At 36.5% G+C, this 20513-nt stretch overlaps 2 protein-coding genes across 6 annotated transcripts in view; one reads left to right on the plus strand and one right to left on the minus strand.

Annotated features, from left to right (window-relative positions):
- Positions 1-25: 25 nt before the first annotated feature.
- LOC127841056 (centrin-3) overlaps positions 26-20513 on the minus strand; it is a 21186-nt gene continuing 698 nt past the window's right edge. The window contains exons 1-7 of one of the 5 annotated variants that reach the window (XR_008030691.1): positions 18221-18356; positions 17027-17162; positions 16688-16802; positions 8817-8931; positions 4361-4437; positions 2259-2454; positions 26-1440 (exon numbers count right to left, since the gene is read on the minus strand). Coding sequence is in view for 4 of the 5 variants with exons in the window: in XM_052369578.1 (XP_052225538.1) it covers positions 1391-1440; positions 4361-4437; positions 8817-8931; positions 16688-16802; positions 17027-17162; positions 18221-18303 (576 nt within the window). In the remaining variant the exon portion in view is untranslated. Of the gene's footprint in view, positions 2455-4360; positions 4438-8816; positions 8932-16687; positions 16803-17026; positions 17163-18220; positions 18364-20513 lie in introns of those variants that run through there. The other 4 variants (XM_052369578.1, XM_052369579.1, XM_052369580.1 and 1 more) reach the window with 4 other exon arrangements.
- The window catches only part of LOC127841049 (ankyrin repeat and KH domain-containing protein 1-like), a 10834-nt gene continuing 9618 nt past the window's right edge, over positions 19298-20513 (plus strand). Inside the window, exon 1 of the mRNA XM_052369565.1 lies at positions 19298-19384. The gene's annotated coding sequence lies outside the window, so the exon portion shown is untranslated. The remainder of the gene's footprint in view (positions 19385-20513) is intronic.

Below are 20513 nucleotides of genomic sequence, written 5' to 3' on the forward strand. Positions count from 1 at the left end.
TATATAATAGATTTGTCCAAGTGGCTGAAAGTTTATACAATGTAAAAAGAGTTAATTGTATTTGTTAAGGTCATTTGATGTTGGATAGAAACGTAGAAAACCACTCCATCTATTGTAACAACACAGGCAGCAAACAGCATTTTTGTTCTCATAATTTATTTAAGGCAAAATACACTGTAGCTTGTATTAAACTAACATGCAAACACATTCTTAATAGCTTTCTATGTTCTAAATTAATTCATGCTTAAATAATATACCATTGGTTTTATCATGTGATTCATATGCAAATCAGGACAGCTTATTATTTTATCAACTACATGTATGTTCTATCAACTATGTTACTTTGTTCACAGTGTTTAAACAATGCTATTATAGGCAAAATAATAAATGTTATAAATTAAGGAAATCATAATTTAAGATCTATGTTATGACCAAATATTTAACCAGACTGTGTGTTTTAGTGTAGTAAGTAATAATTACCATTCAAGAAGGTTACTTAAATTATGTATGTAATAATACCCATATGCTATAACATTTAAATGATCTTGTCAGCCAATTAGTATTTTATGTTTTAGCATAACATGTTCAAAGTGAAGTTTAATATACATTATAACCCACATGTCATCATGTTGGTAATACAAGTTGATATTATAATTGTTGCATATGCATACATAAGACCCTGATATTGCCATATACTTTTCATGGAACAACATGTAACAGAAAAATAATTTGATCATACTGTTGCTAACAGACCACAAAGGTAAAAATACAACACAAATATGACTGAATTTAACCATTTAACAGTAATAAATTTCACAGTTTAAAAAATTCACTATGTTGAACAAATATACAAAATATTTATTTCTTCACAAAAGAATAGAAGAGTTATTATAATCAGTATTAAACAACATATACAAGTTTTGCAGGACAGGAAAGTTCAAAATTACAATTAAGAAGAACTTAAGTTCATGAATGGACTCACTGAGGGGAAAAGGATTTCCTTTATGTTTATCAGTGGAAATAAATGCAAATAACACATCTCAAACAGTAATGAACAAACACTTAAAGAAAGGGAATGAAAAAAAACATGTATAGCAGAACAAACAGATCAAGGGATGAAAAACAACAAACAAGAACAAAACACATTAAAAATTTACCCCCCACACATTACATTCCAGACAGCAGCTATTATTTGTATGCTTGTTGTATGGTTCCATAACTCAAGTTTAAATTTAACCCATCAGATGTGTGTTGGTATTAGATCTTTACAATAATGTCATTATTGTAACACACATACATATCAGATCTGGGGATGATGAGTATTGATGTAGACAATGAAAATATGATTACATAGCTGGCAAGAACTTGAATGTGTAGTATGTTGCTTAGCTTACACTGTAACTTGAGACTTAGGTCCAGTGAAAGGTGACATAATATAATCTGAAAAGAAAACGAAACCGTCATGTTTTATCCTTACTAAAGTGGCTGAAAGAAGGTTCATGTGAAAAATATGTTTACACATTGATGTGATAGTTAGATTTCATTTTTTACTGCTTGTAATAAAGTACTTTACTTTAGGATTAAGCTGTTGAAAACTCAGTCATCATTAAGAAAAATGAACCTAATATTTAACTGTGATATTTTTGTTATTTGTTGGATGTTCTGAACTTCTGAGTGAATCACTGGAAAATGGATAATATAAACTGGAATTTATGTTAAGGAAGGGAGACTTTGAATTTTACAATTTCATTATTATATTTGTAAAATACAAATTAATACAAATTTAGCCAGACAATTGACCAGTGTTTTTAACAATCCAAGCAGGTACTTGTAAAAAACATATCTAGGGGCTATTATAACCTTAACTGATGCTTAAGAACCTAGCAAACCATTTCACAGTATGAGCACAAAACAGTTGTATTATATAAACAAATGCAAAGCATATACACTAGCGCCATGCTCAACCCTAATTTTTTATATATTCTAAGTAAAACTCCATATAATATCAAGAATATTGTATGAAAATTTTCAAGATAAAAAACATGCATACTTGATCAAAATAATGATAGCAATGGATTTATTGTCAGAAAAGATGAGGATTGGTGCATTCCACAATATTAAAATTATCAAAATGTCATATGGAGAGTCTTTAAAAAATACTCAATATAATTCACAAATTAATTTAAGCAAAATGAAAGTTCAAGTTCAATTTTGATTTTTAACCTAACTTTTAAACTATGCTTACAGCAGTAATTTACCCTTGAAATAATATACAATGCATTATATATTTGTGGAGCAATATCTATCACAGATATTTCTAAAGCTCTGTTCCTGATATAGAAAGGTCTATAAGATCCTTCTCAAATTGGTCCCAAACAAAATGTAATGCTCCTGAATTGTTGATGCAGCATTAAGTGTCTCCAGTCATTATTGCTAGAAATTCAGTCTCGTTTACTGAAACAAAGAAAAGAAAAAGTGTTAAAATATAAGTGCAACTTTTATGTATTATTTTCTCAGATATTTCAATGACATTTATCACTTGAAAGACTAAACAGTAAAATCAAATTAGTATTATAAAAATAGAGGGGAAGAAATGACAGTCAGGTCTGAATGGATTAAAAAAAGGTCATACAAAATAAAGAATATCATGCAGGGCTTTATTTCCTTGCATTGTTGCCCTTAAGACAAATTATCTCAAACAACTTATGTCACAAACCAGTTGTGTTTTGCCAAATTTGACTTGACTTTTAACTTTGATGTATATCTTTGAGATAATCGCTGATACCCACAATACTCAAGCCTTCTCCCACGCTCTTTGCGGCAAGTTCTTTCTTTAATTGGGAGAAGGATGAATAAAAATGTTACATCCTGGAAAAGCTGTTTTGTGGTTTAACTTTGACAATTGACATCTATGCGGTAAGTTATTTATTAAATTGCATGATGCATTATAAAGCTAAAGACTGGAGACACTCTGTTTTATTGCCAAATTATGACCTTTGACCTCTAAGTGTGACCTCGACCTATGAGTTAAGTAGCCAAATTTAATACATGAAATGCCATCTCTTAATATTGTTAATTCGTTATTTTGGAATATCTTGATGCATGACAATGTTATGGTATCATAAATTTAACTCTAGGTGTGACCTTAAACTTTGAGGTAGGAAGAAAAGTATTACAAACAACACATTCACTTATCATGGATTGCATTTGTTAAGTTATTTTACACTCCATTAATTAATGGCAAAGAAACTGTTGAGACTGGAGTTTTCTTGCTGTTTTATGGAAAAACTTGACCTCAAAGTGTGACCTTGACCTTTGAGGTTTGGATGGAAATGGGTGTTGTATGCGACACATTTTGATTTCGAACATTTGTTGGGAAGTATTTTAAAAATGCATAATAATAATAATAAAATCTTTATTTAAAGAAGATAGATGTATTGTGTAGTTAAAGCAGAGACACATACTTGTCACAGGGGGCAGTGCAAGCAGCAACTTTTATATTCTGACTTTAGTATAGTGCATAAAAATGTTTCACAAAACTGCGGAAAAAAAATGTTGTACCCCCTTAATGTCCAAGGTAAAAACAAAGCCCTGCACCAAATCTGTGCACCCTTGTACACACAAGACACTCACTATATAACAAGTAACTTAAACAATATAAACAAATATTATTAAGATGTCAACTTCAATTTTGTTGTAAATATGCTTACATGTTACATTTTTTGAAGAAATATTTTAGGAACTGAGCAAAAAACACTTAATTACACAGTCAGATATTCATCTACTTTACATGAAATAATCAATATTTTAGCAGTCAACAAACTAATTTGACTCATACATGCCTAATATCAGCCAACTATTAGATCGGTTTAGCTGGTGTGTCATGACGACATGGTAGATATCGTGTCAGCCTAGCAATCAGTCCCGGTTCTCAACCATGGGAGCGCTCTCAATATTTCTCAAAAAGATGCCAAGTACTGATTGTACACAAGAAATGAAATGCCCCCCTTTAACTTCTGATGAAATGGAGTTAAAAACAAGAGATGTGTTTGTCAGAAACACAATGCCCCCTATTGCACCGCTTTGAAATAAAATTTTAATATATGATTTGGCAGTTTTAGAAATTATCTCCCTTTTATAGCTTATTACTTCCCTTGGATTGTATTTTTTGAATTTTGACTTTGAAGGATGACCTTGACGTTAACCTTTCACCACTCAAAATGTGCAGCTTCATGAGATACACATTTAATATTGCAAAAGTTATGGCCAATGTTAAAGTTTTCGGACGGACAGACGGACAGTTCAACTGCTATATGCCACCCTACCGGGGGCATAAAAAGTTAAAACGAAGCCTACTTACTTTCACCGTCCCCGTCTCTGTCAAACTCATCAATCATGGCCCGCAACTCTTCATCTGTCATATTCTCACCTAGCTCCCTACAAAATACATACATGTATTAAGAGTTGAATGCAAAATATGTTATACCAGTATCTGCTAAATACAGAAACCATGCAACAGCTTCATTTTTAACACATGCTTCACATTGTAAAAAAAAAAAAAGAAAAAGCATCAAGAATTTATATGACAGATACACTAATTGATTAAGTGATGATATCAATTATTAAATTCAGAATAAAGTTTTCTCACAAATCTTTAGTGTACACAATACAATCAGTGAACTTTATGGATGTTCCTCAATGATTCGAGTTGTCAATGTGAAGTTTAATTGTGTGGAAACTTATAATTGTTCAAAGAGCAATAACTCCCTGAAAACTCACCGTTGCAGTCCTAAATGACGAAATGCACATGTCCAACCTGTAGGAATACTTCATACAAAGTTTCATCAGATTCAGATTACAAATTCCTTCAACTTGGAAAGATAAAATCCATCAGAAAATCTTATATTATTAACAAACTCGGCTGCGGGTGCAGTTTTGAATAAATGAAAGCTTGTCAGAATTATTTTATTTTTTTAAAGGTCACAGTGACCTTGACTTTTGACGTAGTGACCCCAAAATGTGTATGGCGTGTAGAACTCATCAAGGTGCATCTACATATGAAGTTTCAAAGTTGTAGGTGGAAGCACTTTGATTTTAGAGCAAAATGTCATGGTTTTAGCACGACGTGGACGTCGGACAGCGAGCTGGCTATGACAATACCTCGGGTTTTCTCCGACAACAGCCGAGCTAAAAAATTGTGGGAGTAGAAAAATCTGAAAGTGTACGCATAGCCACCAACTAAGGATGCTGCACACAGGTAGTTATGATGAAATTATTATGTCTCATAAAATTTGGATCATTAATGTCCAAGATCATAAGCGGAAAAGTAATATAATACAAAGGGCAATAATTCACTGAATTATCTATGAAGGTAAATAACCTTACATTATTACAATAAACATGCATCCTAAAGGGAAAGTGCATACCCGGCATACACCTTCATCATCATAAATTCCTGAGATCTGGCACTGTAACAGCCATTCGAAAATGATATATTAGTAGGGAAAGTGTTATAACTCCCTGAAAAAATCAACTGAACTTAACAACCTGACAATCATGATTATGCCCAACCAATAGGATCTCTGCATATCAAGTTTTATCAAATTCTGATCATTGATGTCTGAGATCATGCACAAAAACGTGAAGTGACATGTCAATAATCAAACTATTCAATGGGCAATAACTCCCTGAAAAATCATTGGACTGGACTGACTAGTGTCTTTCCTATAACAATGCTACATATAAAAGTTTCATCAACTTCAAATAATTTGAAGTCTAACAAGGGACAAAATTGTCACAAAACCAGGTTTTCATTGTGAAAAAAAAATCTGATAAAGGGAGAAAACTCAAACTGAACTTTTGAAATGACCAAAAAAAATTAACCCCCTTTGTAAGTTTTTTTTTTTTTTAAATCTATTTTTAGTCGTGGCGACCTTGACATTGGAGATATTGACGTGATTCTTTCGTGGGACACACCGTCCCATGATGGTTAACAAATGTGCCAAATGATTTTAAAATCTCACAATGAATGACATAGTTATGGCCAGGACAAGCTCATTTATGGCCATTTTTGACCTTTGAACTCAAAGTGTGACCTTGACCTTGGAGATATCGACGTAATTATTTCGCGCGACACACCGTCCAATGATGGTGAACAAATGTGCCAAATGATTTTAAAATCTGACGATGAACGACATAGTTATGGCTCGGACAAGCTCATTTATGGCCATTTTTGACCTTTGAACTCAAAGTGTGACCTTGACCTTGGAGATATCGACGTAATTATTTCGCGTGACACACCGTCCAATGATGGTGAACAAATGTGCCAAATGATTTTAAAATCTGACAATGAACGACATAGTTATGGCCCGGACAAGCTTATTCCGCCAGCCCGCCAGCCCGCCAGCCAGCCAGCCAGCCCGCCAGCCAGCCAGCCCGCCAGCCAGCCAGCCCGCCCGCATTCGCCAATCTAATAACCAGTTTTTTCCTTCGGAAAACCTGGTTAAAAATCTCTAACAGAAAAAAAAGGCTGAAGGACAGAAGAATTAACAAAATAAATGATGGACAGATGGGGAGACAGGCGCAACGGACGGATGAAAGGATGAACATAAGAGCATAAAGTAAGACAGAAACTAGAAATGGCGCGGCAGAGGCCGACGCGTATCCCCACGCCGAATGTTTGACCTAGGTGTGCCCCAGGGTTGGTAATGGGGCCATGCATAGCTGAGATTGACCGTATTGTCATAAGAGAAGTTCATCATCAATTAGAAGTGAATTGGTGTAGAAATGAAGAAGTTATAGTAAAAGGCAATTTTGGGTGGGTGTGACATATGTGGGCAGGGCGCCCCAGGGTTGGTAATGGGGCCATGCATAGTTGAGATTGACCGTATTGTCATAAGAGAGGTTCAGTATCAATTTGAAGTGAATCGGTGTAGAAATGAAGAAATTATAGTAAAAGGCAATTTTGGGTGGGTGTGGTCTATGTGGGCGGGGCGCCCCAGGGTTGGTAATGGGGCCATGCATAGTTGAGATTGACTGTATTGTCATAAGAGAAGTTCAATATCAATTTGAAGTGAATCGGTGTAGAAATGAAGAAATTATAGTAAAGGCAATTTTGGGTGGGTGTGGTCTATGTGGGCGGGGCCCCAGGGTTGGTTATGGGGCCATGCATAGTTGAGATTGACCCTAATGTCATAAGAGAAGTTCAGTATCAATTTGAAGTGAATCCGTGTAGAAATGAAAAAATTATAGTAAATGGAATTTTTTGGTGGGTGTGGCCTATGTGGGCGGGCGCCCCAGGGTTGGGATTGGGGCCATGCATAGTTGAGATTGACCCTAATGTCATAACAAAAGTTCAGTATCAATTTGAAGTGAATCCGTGTAGAAATGAAAAAATTATAGTAAATGGAAATTTTTGGTGGGTGTGGCCTATGTGGGCGGGGCGCCCCAGGGTTGGGAATGGGGCCATGCATGGTTGAGATTGACCGTATTGTCATAGGTGAGGTCCAGTATCAATTTGAAGTGAATCGGTGTAGAAATAAAGAAGTAAATGTAAAATAACCTAAAAAAATGAGTGATAATTTCTGACGCGGCCCCACCCCAACCCCTATAACTTTTGACCCAGGGGTCAGATCAAAATTCCAAATAGTGCAGGGTCGCACATATGCTCATAGCTACCATGTGTGTAAATTTCAAGGTTCTAGTGCTTTTAGTGTAGGAGGAGATAGTGGCCAGGACGGACGGACAGACGGACGGACAGACGGACGGACAGACGGACGGACGGACGGCGGAGATCACCACAATATCCCCACCTTTTTTTCAAAAAGCGTGGGGATAACAATAATCTGGGTAATTTCTTTCAATTAAAGGTCACTGTATTCATTCTAATTAAGAAGTCAGACAGACAAAAAATGACAACTATAATATTGGCAACAATAAACTATAATATAATTTGTATTGTATTTTTTATGTTCACAATCAAGGAGATTAGGAACAGAAAAATTTCTATACTAATACTGTGAAAAAAATAATCATCTCTGCCTTGTGTGATTATATAAATTATAGACATTTACATTTTATACACATGCTATTGATGAACAGTCTATTCGCAAAAAAATACAAAGACAGGGATGGCAAACTGTGTTGCATTACCTGACCACTCTCCTAAGAGAGGGATCACAAACTGTGTTGCATTACCTGGCCACTCTCCTGAGAGGGATCACACACTGTGTTGCATTACCTGGCCACTCTCCTGGGAGAGGATCACAAACTGTGTTGCATTACCTGACCACTCTCCTAAGAGAGGGATCACAAACTGTGTTGCATTACCTGTCCACTCTCCTGAGAGGGATCACACACTGTGTTGCATTACCTGGCCACTCTCCTGAGAGAGGGATCACACACTGTGTTGCATTACCTGGCCACTCTCCTGAGAGAGGGATCACAAACTGTGTTGCATTAACTGTCCACTCTCATGAGAGGGATCACATACTGTGTTGCATTACCTGGCCACTCTCCTGAGAGAGGGATCACAAACTGTGTTGCATTACCTAGCCACTCTCCTCAGAGAGGGATTACAAACTGTGTTGCATTACCTGGCCACTCTCCTGAGAGGGATCACACACTGTGTTGCATTACCTGGCCACTCTCCTGAGAGAGGGATCACAAACTGTGTTGCATTCCCTGGCCATTCTCCAGAGAAAAGGATCACAAACTGTGTTGCATTACCTGGCCACTCTCCTGAGAGAGGATCACAAACTGTGTTGCATTACCTGGCCACTCTCCTGATAGAGGGATCACAAACTGTGTTGCATTACCTGGCCACTCTCCTGAGATTTCTAAGGCTGATTTTCCCTGAGCTGTCATCATCAAACAACTTGAACGCTTTCAAAATCTCTTCTTGGGGATCACGCTCCAACATCATGTCTGTCACTAAAATTACAAATTACAAAATTTCACAGATTTCCTCTAATTTGTCGTTCAGTTAGTTGGTGCCACATTTAAACACAAACAATCTAACATTGGTGTACATATTTGCATTATATATTTGGTGTTTTGTATTATAAAATCTCTCAATATACATGTACAATAAATTCAATAGTAATAAGAATAAGATATACTGGTCATCATTCACCTTGCCTATTGGTATTATGTGTTTTCTTCAAATGTTTTTATCCATCCAAAAACACACATTTTAAATTGGCATGTGTAAAACTTCATTGTTAATGATAAACTAGATATGCAATTTATTTTTGTAAACATAAACTCTTAAAAACACAAAAAATCAAAAGTTGTAAGGTTGACAGACCCATCCATCAAGATTCGTAAACAATTATTGTGGAAGTCTTCAACATTTATTAAAAAAGATATTTTTGCCAATAAAGCAATCATATGGGCTTTACAATCTACATGCATGATTATATAAAGGATATAAGAATATATAAAACAAGAGCACCGCCTTGCAGGTGCAGACCGCTCATATTTTTTTATTTCTAAAGGTGTAGGGACCTATCTCTATTTCAATCACAAAGGATGGAGGGGTGGAGTGGAGAGGGGTGTATAGTGTGGGGGTATGGTCATTATTACATAATCTTTCAAAAAAGCAAAAAAATGCAAAAAAAAAAAAAATTGGGGGGGGGGATTCTTGGGTGGGATGGTTGGACGGTATTTCAAAAATAAAATAATAAAAATAAATATTTGTGTTTTTTTTACCATGTTTGAAAAAAACAAGAGATGTGTTTGTCAGAAACACAATGCCCCCTATTGCGCTGCTTTGAAATTATTATTATTATTTTTTTACCTTTGACCTTGAAGGATGACCTTGACCTTGAACTTCCACCACGCAAAATGTGCAGCTTTATGAGATGGCCGCTTTGAAATATTATTTTTTTGACCTTTGACCTTGAAGGATGACCTTGACCTTGAAGGATGACCTTGAACTTCCACCACTCAAAATGTGCAGTTTCATGATAACGCCACTTTGAAATTATTATTTTGTTGACCTTTGACCTTGAAGGATAACATTGACCTTGAAGAATGACCTTGACCTTGAACTTCCACCACTCAAATTGTGCAGCTTCATGAGAACGCCGCTTTGAATTTATATATATTTTATTTGACCTTTGACCTTGAAGGATGACCTTGACCTTGAAGGACGACCTTGAACTTCCACCACTCAAAATGTGCAGCTTCATGAGAATGCCGCTTTGAAAAAAAATAATTTTATTTTTTGACCTTGAAGGATGACCTTGACCTTGAACTTCCACCACTCCAAATGTGCAGCTTCATGATAACGCCGCTTTGATTTTGATCTTTTTTTACCTTTGACCTTGAAGGATGACCTTGACCTGGAAGGATGACCTTGACCTTGAACCTACACCACTCAAAATGTGCAGCTTCATGAAAACGCCGCTTTGATTAACTTTTTTACCTTTGACCTTGAAGGATGACCTTGACCTTGAAGAATGACCTTGACCTTGAACTTCCACCACTCAAATTGTGCAGCTTCATGATAATGCTGCTTTGAAATTTTTTATTTGCTTTTTTACCTTTGACCTTGAAGGATGACCTTGACCTTGAAGGATGACCTTGTTCTTCCACCACTCAAAATGTGCAGCTTCATGAGAACGCAGCTTTGAATTATTTTATTTTTTTGACCTTGAAGGATGACCTTGAAGAATGACCTTGACCTTGAACTTCCACCACTCAAAATGTGCAGCTTCATGAGATTCACATGCATGCCAAATATCAAGCTGCTATCTTCAATATTAAAAAAGTAATGGCCAATGTTAAAGTTTTCGGACGGACAGACGCCATATATTAGACATTTGACCTTGAAGGATGACCTTCACCTTTCACCACTCAAAATGTTCAGCTCCATGAGATACACATGCATGCCAAATATCAAGTTGCTATCTTAACAAGAGGGCCAAGATGGCTCAAGTTCGCTCACCTGAGAGTTGTCGGTTCATCCAATCTTTACCAAATGTCAAACTTGACCTAGATATTGTCATTATTTCATCTGCGAGTCATGATCAATGTACCTATGAAGTATGATCCTAGACATATGCATTCTTGAGTTATCATCCGAAAACCATTTTTCTAAGTTGAGTCACCGTGACCTTGACAGCCATTCGGTGAATACGTTTTTTGGCACTGTGACCTTTGACCAAGTGACCTGATAATCAATAGGGTTCATCTGCAAGTCATGATCAATATACCTATAAAGTTTCATGAACCTAGGCATAAGCGTTCTTGAGTTATCATCCAGAAACCATTTTACTATTTCAGGTGACCTTTGACCTAGTGACCTGAAAATCAATAGGGGTCATCTGCGAGTCATGATCATTGTACCTATGAAGTTTCATGATCCTGCGCATAAGCGTTCTCAAGTTATCATCCAGAAACCATTTTACTATTTCAGGTCACCGTGACCTTGACCTTTGACCTAATGGCCTGAAAATCATTAGGGGTCATCTTCGAGTCATGATCAATGTACCTATGAAGTTTCATGATCCTAGGCATAAGCGTTCTTGAGTTATCATCTGGAAACCATTATACTATTTCGGGTCACCATGACCTTGACCTTTGACCTAGTGACCTGAAAATCAATAGGGGTCATCTACGAGTCATGATCAATGTACCATGAAGTTTCATGATCCTAGGCCTAAGCGTTCTTGAGTTATCATCCGGAAACCATTTTACTATTTCGGGTCATCGTGACCATGACCTTTGACCTAGTGACCTGAAAATTAATAGGGGTCATCTATGAGTTATGATCAATGTACCTATGAAGTTTCATGATCCTAGGCCTAAGTGTTCTTGAGTTATCATCCGGAAACCATTTTACTGCTTTGGGTCACCACGACCTTGGCCTTTGACCTAGTGACCTGAAAGTCAATAGGGGTCATCTGCGAGTCTTGATCAATGTATCTATGAAGTTTCATGAACCTGGGCATAAGCGCTCTTGATTTATCATCTGCAAACCATCTGGTGGACGGACGGACTGACATGAGCAAAACAATACAGTCAATCTTGTATTAAGAGACCACTCAAGGGAGTAATCAAAAGTGGTCTCTTAATAAAATGGTCTTTAAATAAAAAAGACCATTCTGGAAGAATGCTTACCCTCAATTTTAATCTATATGAAGGATAATCTCTTTTGTCAACAATGATTTTAACTTTTATAATAAAATGAATATAAACACAATACATAAACAATATTTTACTTATAATGTGTTTTATTTTTTCACTTATTATAAATTATCATATATTATAAATGAATTGTGTGTTCATATTTATTTGCAAAAACAACATAGACAAGGAAATATTTTTCGCATTTTTTTTCACCTGACACATAATTTTCAACATCTTCAAGAACCTCGGCTTTACGCTTAAGAATGTTCTGAATTTGAGTTTTACCGACTCCAAACTCATCTGCAATTTTACGTGCACTTTTACTCTTCGACAATTCCAAAACCCGAATTTTCTCGTTCAACCTTAACACTTTTTGTTTTGGCATTTTAATTTCTGCATGTACGCTTAAGGAAATCTGACTCGATTATGATACATAATGAGCTGACAAAATTAAAACACGTCAATTGAAAACAAACAAACAGACCTGATTGGAAAATTTATTAAGTAAATAACAATGTGATTGGCTAACAAATATCTACTTATTAGCATAATTACAAATTGGTAATGTACGGATTTCGACAGATGTTGCCGATTAATAGTTTATTTTCCGCACTTCTCAGGAAATGTTTGTCGCATACAGTGCATTGTTTCTGCACCTGTTATCTATACTCGAGAAAAATCCGCGTTGTCTCTTAACATTCCACATAGTAAATTTTGTAAGCTGTAGACTGTGCGTAAAACGTTCCTCTATTATTGAACTCAATAAATTGATATGCAGTCTACAACAATACCGGTCAGAACCGGTTAACAAGACATTGAGCATAATCATAATGGTTGGTGTGAAAACAAAGCAGCGGTGTAACAGTACATCTTATCGGCTTAGATAAACAATTAACACGGATTTGTCCCTGAAAGATCAATACATTAACCACTTTTACCTCCTAGTGGTCGCTTAATTCAAGATTTGGACATCAAAATACATAGAAACTAGAAATGGCGCGGCAGAGGCCGACGCGTATCCCCACGCCGAATGTTTGACCTAGGTGTGCCCCAGGGTTGGTAATGGGGCCATGCATAGCTGAGATTGACCATATTGTCATAAGAGAAGTTCAGTATCAATTTAAAGTGAATCGGTGTAGAAAAGAAGAAATTATAGTAATAGGCAATTTTGGGTGGGTGTGGTCTATGTGGGCGGGGCCCCAGGGTTGGTAATTGGGCCATGCATAGTTGAGATTGACCGTATTGTCATAAGAGAGGTTCAGTATCAATTTGAAGTGAATCGGTGTAGAAATGAAGAAATTATAGTAAAAGGCAATTTTGGGTGGGTGTGGTCTATGTGGGCGGGGCGCCCCAGGGTTGATAATGGGGCCATGCATAGTTGAGATTGACTGTATTGTCATAAGAGAAGTTCAATATCAATTTGAAGTGAATCGGTGTAGAAATGAAGAAATTATAGTAAAGGCAATTTTGGGTGGGTGTGGTCTATGTGGGCGGGGCCCCAGGGTTGGTTATGGGGCCATGCATAGTTGAGATTGACCCTAATGTCATAAGAGAAGTTCAGTATCAATTTGAAGTGAATCCGTGTAGAAATGAAAAAATTATAGTAAATGGAATTTTTTGGTGGGTGTGGCCTATGTGGGCGGGCGCCCCAGGGTTGGGATTGGGGCCATGCATTGTTGAGATTGACCCTAATGTCATAACAAAAGTTCAGTATCAATTTGAAGTGAATCCGTGTAGAAATGAAAAAATTATAGTAAATGGAAATTTTTGGTGGGTGTGGCCTATGTGGGAGGGGCGCCCCAGGGTTGGTAATGGGGCCATGCATGGTTGAGATTGACCGTATTGTCATAAGAGAGGTCCAGTATCAATTTGAAGTGAATCGGTGTAGAAATAAAGAAGTAAATGTAAAATAACCTAAAAAAATGAGTGATAATTTCTGACGCGGCCCCACCCTAACCGCTATAACTTTTGACCCAGGGGTCAGATCAAAATTCCAAATAGTGCAGGGTCGCACATATGCTCATAGCTACCATGTGTGTAAGTTTCAAGGTTCTAGTGCTTTTAGTGTAGGAGGAGATAGTGGCCAGGACGGACGGACAGACGGACGGACGGACGGACGGCGGAGATAACCACAATATCCCCACCTTTTTTTCAAAAAGCGTGGGGATAATCAGCGGTCGCTGGTCGCCTAAGACAAGTCGCTGAATACAATATCATTATATAGCGAAAAAGCTCCGTGGGATTTCAAAATGGTCGCATAAGACAAATGTTGCTTAATACAAGTGGTCGCATCCACAAGATTGACTGTATACCCCCTCTTCTTTGAAATGGGGGGGGCATAATGAGAAAACTGCCCCCCTCCCAGCAGCCATGTTATTCAACTGACCTGAACCACTTTTGAACTCAACTCTCGTATCAAGGAAACAAATGTTCTGAGCAAGTTTCATTAAAATTGGGCCAAAAATGTGACTTCTACTGTGTTCACATGTTTTCACTCTATACATACAGAGAAAAATGCCCTGCCCACTGGCGGCCATGTTTTTTCACCGATCTCGACCCTTTTCGAACTCGTCTGAGACATCATTGACTCAATGTTTTGACCAACTTTCATGATGATTGGGCAAAAATTGTGACTTCTAGAGTGTATACAAGGTTTCTCTAAAGCCAAATATGGAAAACTGCCCCGCCCACTGGCGGCCATGTTTTTTAACAGATCGTAACAACTTTTGAACTCAACCAAGATATCATTAAGACAAACATTTTGACAAAGTTACATGAAGATTGGGCATAAAATGTGACTTCTACAGTGTTTACAAGGTTTTTTCTTTTTTTTGACCTAGTGACCTAGTTTTTGACCCGGCACAACCCAGTTTCAAACTCAGTCGAGATTTCATTGGGACAAAGCTTCTGACCAAGTTTCATGAAGATGAGACAAGAAATGTGGCCTCTAGAGTGTTTATGAGCAAATGTTAACGGACGGACGGAGGGACGGACGGATAAAGACCGGTCACAAAGCTCACCTGAGCAATCAGGTGAGCTAAAAAGTTATGGCCAATGTTTAAGTTTTTTTCGGACTGACAGACAGACTGACTGACATACTGACGGACAGTTCAACTGCTATATACCGCTACCGGGGGCATAAAAAAAAATTTGGGGGGGTGGGGGTGGGGGGGGGTTGTATAGTGTGAGGGTGTGGTGGTCATTTATTAGACGATCTTTAATGAAAAAAAATAATGGGGGGATTGAGGGGGGGGATTGGGGAGGGGCGTGGGGGATGGTTTGGACGGAGTCAATTGTGGTATGTCAGGTAAGAGTTGTTTTGTCAAAGTATCAATCGAATCTAATCATAAATAAAGAAGTTATGGCAATTTTAGCAAAATTTATTAATTTGACCTTGAGAGTCAAGGTCATTCAAAGGTCAAGGTAAAATTCAACTTGCCAGGTACAGTACCCTCATGAAAGCATGAAAGTATTTAAAGTTTAAAAGCAAAAGCCTTGATACTTTAGAATTAAAGTGAATCTAAACACAATAAGTAACCATATATTCAAAGTTACTAAGTCAAAAAAGGGCCATAATTCGGTAAAAATGACAATCAGAGTTATGCAACTTGTCCTTTACTGTCATCTTATGATAGTTTGTGAGTGATCCAAGTATGAAAGCAATATCTATGATACATTATGGGTAAAGTGGACCAAAACACAAAACTTAACCAAACTTTCAAGTATAAAGGGCCCAAAATTCCGTCAAAATGCCAGTCAGAGTAACATAACTTTGCCTGCACAGTCCCCTTACGATAGTTAGTAAGTGTTGCAAGTATGAAAGCAATGGCTTTGAAACTTTAGGAAAAAAGTGGACCTAAACACAAAACTTAACCAAATTTTCAATTTTCTAAGTATAAAAAGGGCACATAATTCTGTCAAAATGCCAGTCAGAGTTACATAACTTTGCCTGCACAGTCCCCTTATGAAAGTTTGTAAGTGTTGCAAGTATGAAAGCAATGGCTTTGATACTTTAGGAAAAAAGTGGACCTAAACACAAAACTTAACCAAATTTTCAATTGTTTAAGTATAAAAAGGGCATATAATTCTGTCAAAATGCCAGTCAGAGTTACATAACTTTGCCTGCACAGTCCCCTTATCATAGTTAGTAAGTTTTGCAAGTATGAAAGCAATAGCTTTGATACTTAAGGAATAAAATGGACCTAAACACAAAACTTAACTAAAATTTTCAATTTTCTAAGTATAAAAAGGGCACATAATTCTGTCAAAATGCAAACCAGAATTATCTAACTTTGCCTGTCCAGTCCCCTCATGATAGTTAGTAAGTGTACCAAGTTTGAATGCAATAGCATTGATACTTTGTGAGAAAAGTGTACCTAAACGCAAAACTTAACGACACCGACGCCGACGCCAAGGTGATGACAATAGCTCATAATTTTTTTTCAAAAAATAGATGAGCTAAAAAATTGAAAGCAATCTGGGAAACTTTCTTAATTCATGGTTTCAGTTTAGAACGTACATTTTTGTATGATGTAACAAAGGTTGTACTTACTGACTTCATTGAAGTCTTCAAATGTTATTTTGCCAGTTCCTTCACGATCATAATCTCTGAGTACCTTGAGAACATCCGTCTTCTTCACGTCAAACCCAAGAGCTCGCATAGCAACCTTTAAAAATAGTCAAATCTCTAGGAAAATCGTTACACATATGGGTTGAAACTCAACTCTTTATTGACAAGTTACTGAAATAAATTATCAATATTAGCAGTTATTGCATTCTGACCTGTGTTATTTTGACAACCTTGCAAGTATGTTACCGAGCAGCTATAATGTAAAAGAAATATAGGTGACCGTGTAGAACAGAGAAAAAAATACAGATAGTTAAGAAATACCTTTAGTTCATGATAGTCTATGGCACGGTCCTTATCTGTGTCAAACAGATCAAATGCTTCCTTAATTTCTTGCTTTTGTTCATCTGCAAGTTCACGTTTCCTCTTCTTTTTGTTCTTGTCCAAGGCAAATTCAGCTCTGAAAAATATGTCATATTATATATTGTTATATTAATTTTAAAGTTATAACAAATGGCCTGTGGGTTTTTTTTTGTTAAAAATCATGTCTGGTATTCGGCCCCATTCCAAATGGAAAAAAGTATATATTTTTCCCAAATGGGACCTTAATATTCCCAATTGAAGGTTTCCAAAAAAATAATAATTTTTTTAGATAACATTTTGTTCATCTCCCATCCAGCAATATAAGTTCAACCATAGTAAAATAATTCTAAAAACACTTCTATTCTCAATTTGAAGCATTTTTTAGCAAAACTGAAAAAACACTAATTTCCCAATTTAAGTCAAAACGCTGCACATTTCCTTAATTCAAAGGGACCCGGCCCCATTCTCAAAATGGTGAAAAGAAAAAAAACACTGATTGCAATAAATACCCTATTTTGTTTTTTTGCAAAAGTATCGGTGCCGCACCCAAGGGGTAAAATTATGAAAAAAAAAACATTGGGAAAATTAGTGTAGTGAAATCTTCAGATTGGTAATTATCAGTGCTCACGCTGCTGCCAGACATTATCGCCAATGGCGATTATTTTATCCAACTGGCTATTATTTCTTAAAATTGTCTAGAAAAAATGGCGATTATTTTATCCGCCTACATAAAAAACAAATTGCCACTAAATGTTGTCCTGCGATTGCGAAACGCCTGCAAATCGGGCCATCAAGCAGGAAAAATCGATAACGAGATTACCTGTGTACACACTCGACCCTGTGTATTGTCATACACGCGTCAATAACTTCTGCGACATTGTGGCCTAGAGCATTTTTCTCAATCAGTGTCCGACAGCAGTGATATATTTCGGAAAAAACGTCTTTAATCTCCCTGTGCTTTACCAATTATCGGTAACTGTTAGATCTTTGTTAATTTTTCGCCAATTATTATTTTATCGTCATTATTGAAAATCGCCGCTAATATTGTTGGCTGGTTTTGTTTTGCACGCCGTTTTTTCTGCAATTAGATTACGTTGAACATTGCTTGATGAAATAATTATTTAATCGCCATCAACTAATTATCCCCGTAATTACCGCTGTTTGTCGTCTGCTTTAACATAATGATTCCAATTTTTAACCAGGTAACCTGGTTTTCCCAATTCAAAGGGACCCGGCATATGCTATGGTCAGCTAATTTTAACGAAACACGTGTTTGGAATTACACTAAGGTGGTGTATTTTAACTCACGCGCTGTGACGTTAATTGATGTAAACATGATCGGCATTGCGAAAGTGTTATTTTTGGAATAAATCATTTACAATTGATATTGGCCTCTGCCTACAATATTGCGGCCGATGGCAAACGCCGTATTAAGAGATAAAGTAGTCGAACGATATGCACATTTTAGATTATGCATATTAATATTTTATATTATGCATATTTCATGTGCAAAACGCGTACAATTTTTCGGATTACCTTTTTCGGATACTGTATTTTTTTCGTCCATTATGATTTATTTTCGAAGTTCATAACAGCAAAAATAGAATGACGAATACACATGCGGTGATACGGAAGGTGTGGTTTATAATATTTCGAGTATTCACCAAAAATTGCAATTGGAAAAACTATAAAAAATAGTATAATTAGTGCTCTGGGTGGGTTGGGGCCTCTGCCCTTAATTCTTATGTGTATGTAACTGTAGCTGAGATCTGGTTTGTTAAGTCACACCCACAACATTGATTTTATTCTTTATTGTAAAGCCATGATAATATTTTATAAGAAAATGACACACTGATATTATGCTTGTTTTTGAGTATATATATATATTATAACTTAAATCAATAGATATACATTTAAAAAAACATAGATAAAATGAGATTCATGGTTTTTTCTTTCTTTTTGCCTTCAGTACCGTTTTGCGGAAAAGTCCGCATATGTTTTGGCTATTATTTTTTTAAGGAAAAAAAATATGGCTATTATTTTCTGAAGGCCAGAGTGAGCACTGTAATTATGGATCTTATGTAATTGCTTTGTACTTACTTGCAAAAACAAATGTAAATATTATTTTATATTTCCTTTAATTTGCTTGAAATGTTCAATTTTAGTGCTTCTTTTATTTGTTCACTTGGAAATACAGTAACACGGCCATTAATTATGGGCTTCAACTCTTCTTTGCGATGAATTATAAATTAGTCAATGCTACTTCCCAGGTGGCGCTGAGGTCCAGATATTTTGAAATTTCATGGATAATTCATAAGGGTGAGTAGGTTTTATATGCTTTTTTCCAACATATTTTTGCATTGTTTTAAAAATTGGGCAATGAAGCTGAATGTCAAACCATGATTTAAGGAATAGTGTGACTAGAAGATGATAATTTATACACTTAGGAATATGTCCCAATTATGGCTCTAAAATCTTCTAAATTGATGAATGAAATCTCAACAATGGCAAAGTAAAATTCGGCTGATAATTGCAGTATTAAGTTTAAACCTATTTATTTATTTTAGCTTGATTGCATCGAAAGCCTCAGGCTTATTGAAATGCTCTTGAGCCTTGGCCTTGAACAAGTACTTGGTGCTTTGGGGGGAGGTCTTAAGAACAGCTCAACAGTGGGATAAAACCCGTGACCTCCCAATTTTCCCAATTCAAAGGGACCCGGCCCCATTCCCAAAATGGTGAAAAAAAACACACTGGGTCTCCTGTAGTACATATAAACGGACTCCCAGAGCCTTTGATAAATTTTGCTATGGCGGCTCTGGCAGTCCATATGCATCCCTTCATAAACATGGGTGCAGTTCTGCGCAGCATATCCGTGCCCTTCACTAAACAGACGGCGTTCGAGACAAATTGAGGAAAACAATGAATAAACTTCATAAACATGTTAAATTTACCTGAATGGCAACCTACGGATGTTATCCTTTGAATGCACCCTATAAAAACACGACGATGTTTCAACACACTTTTCTCGCTGACATGTTTATGTTAAAATTTGAAACAGTGTATTCTGTATCGAATACCACATCGTTATCGACTTTATAGGCTGGAGCACATAACCCGACGTGCAAAATATTGGTGTACTGCGACCTAACCAATATTGGGTCAATTTTCCAATATGGCGGATACAGCATACAAAACAAAACCTAAGTCAATAAAATCAATTATTTCTTGCTTTAATGGTACCATTTGGATGACAGGGCCCTCAATCCATTTTAGGGGAAGCGGGTCGCTACCCATAGCAGGGGGAATTTTTCGCGGCGTTTTCCTTTTTGGGGGGATTTTTTACTTACTATCTAATTATTACATTTGTACATGTTTGAACTATATTCATTGCTTATTTCATAATTTAGTATGTTTGACAAGATTAAATTAAAATAGAATTGAGATATAA

The sequence above is a fragment of the Dreissena polymorpha genome, chromosome 8, assembly GCF_020536995.1.
Source record: "Dreissena polymorpha isolate Duluth1 chromosome 8, UMN_Dpol_1.0, whole genome shotgun sequence".
NCBI classification, from domain to species: domain Eukaryota; kingdom Metazoa; phylum Mollusca; class Bivalvia; order Myida; family Dreissenidae; genus Dreissena; species Dreissena polymorpha.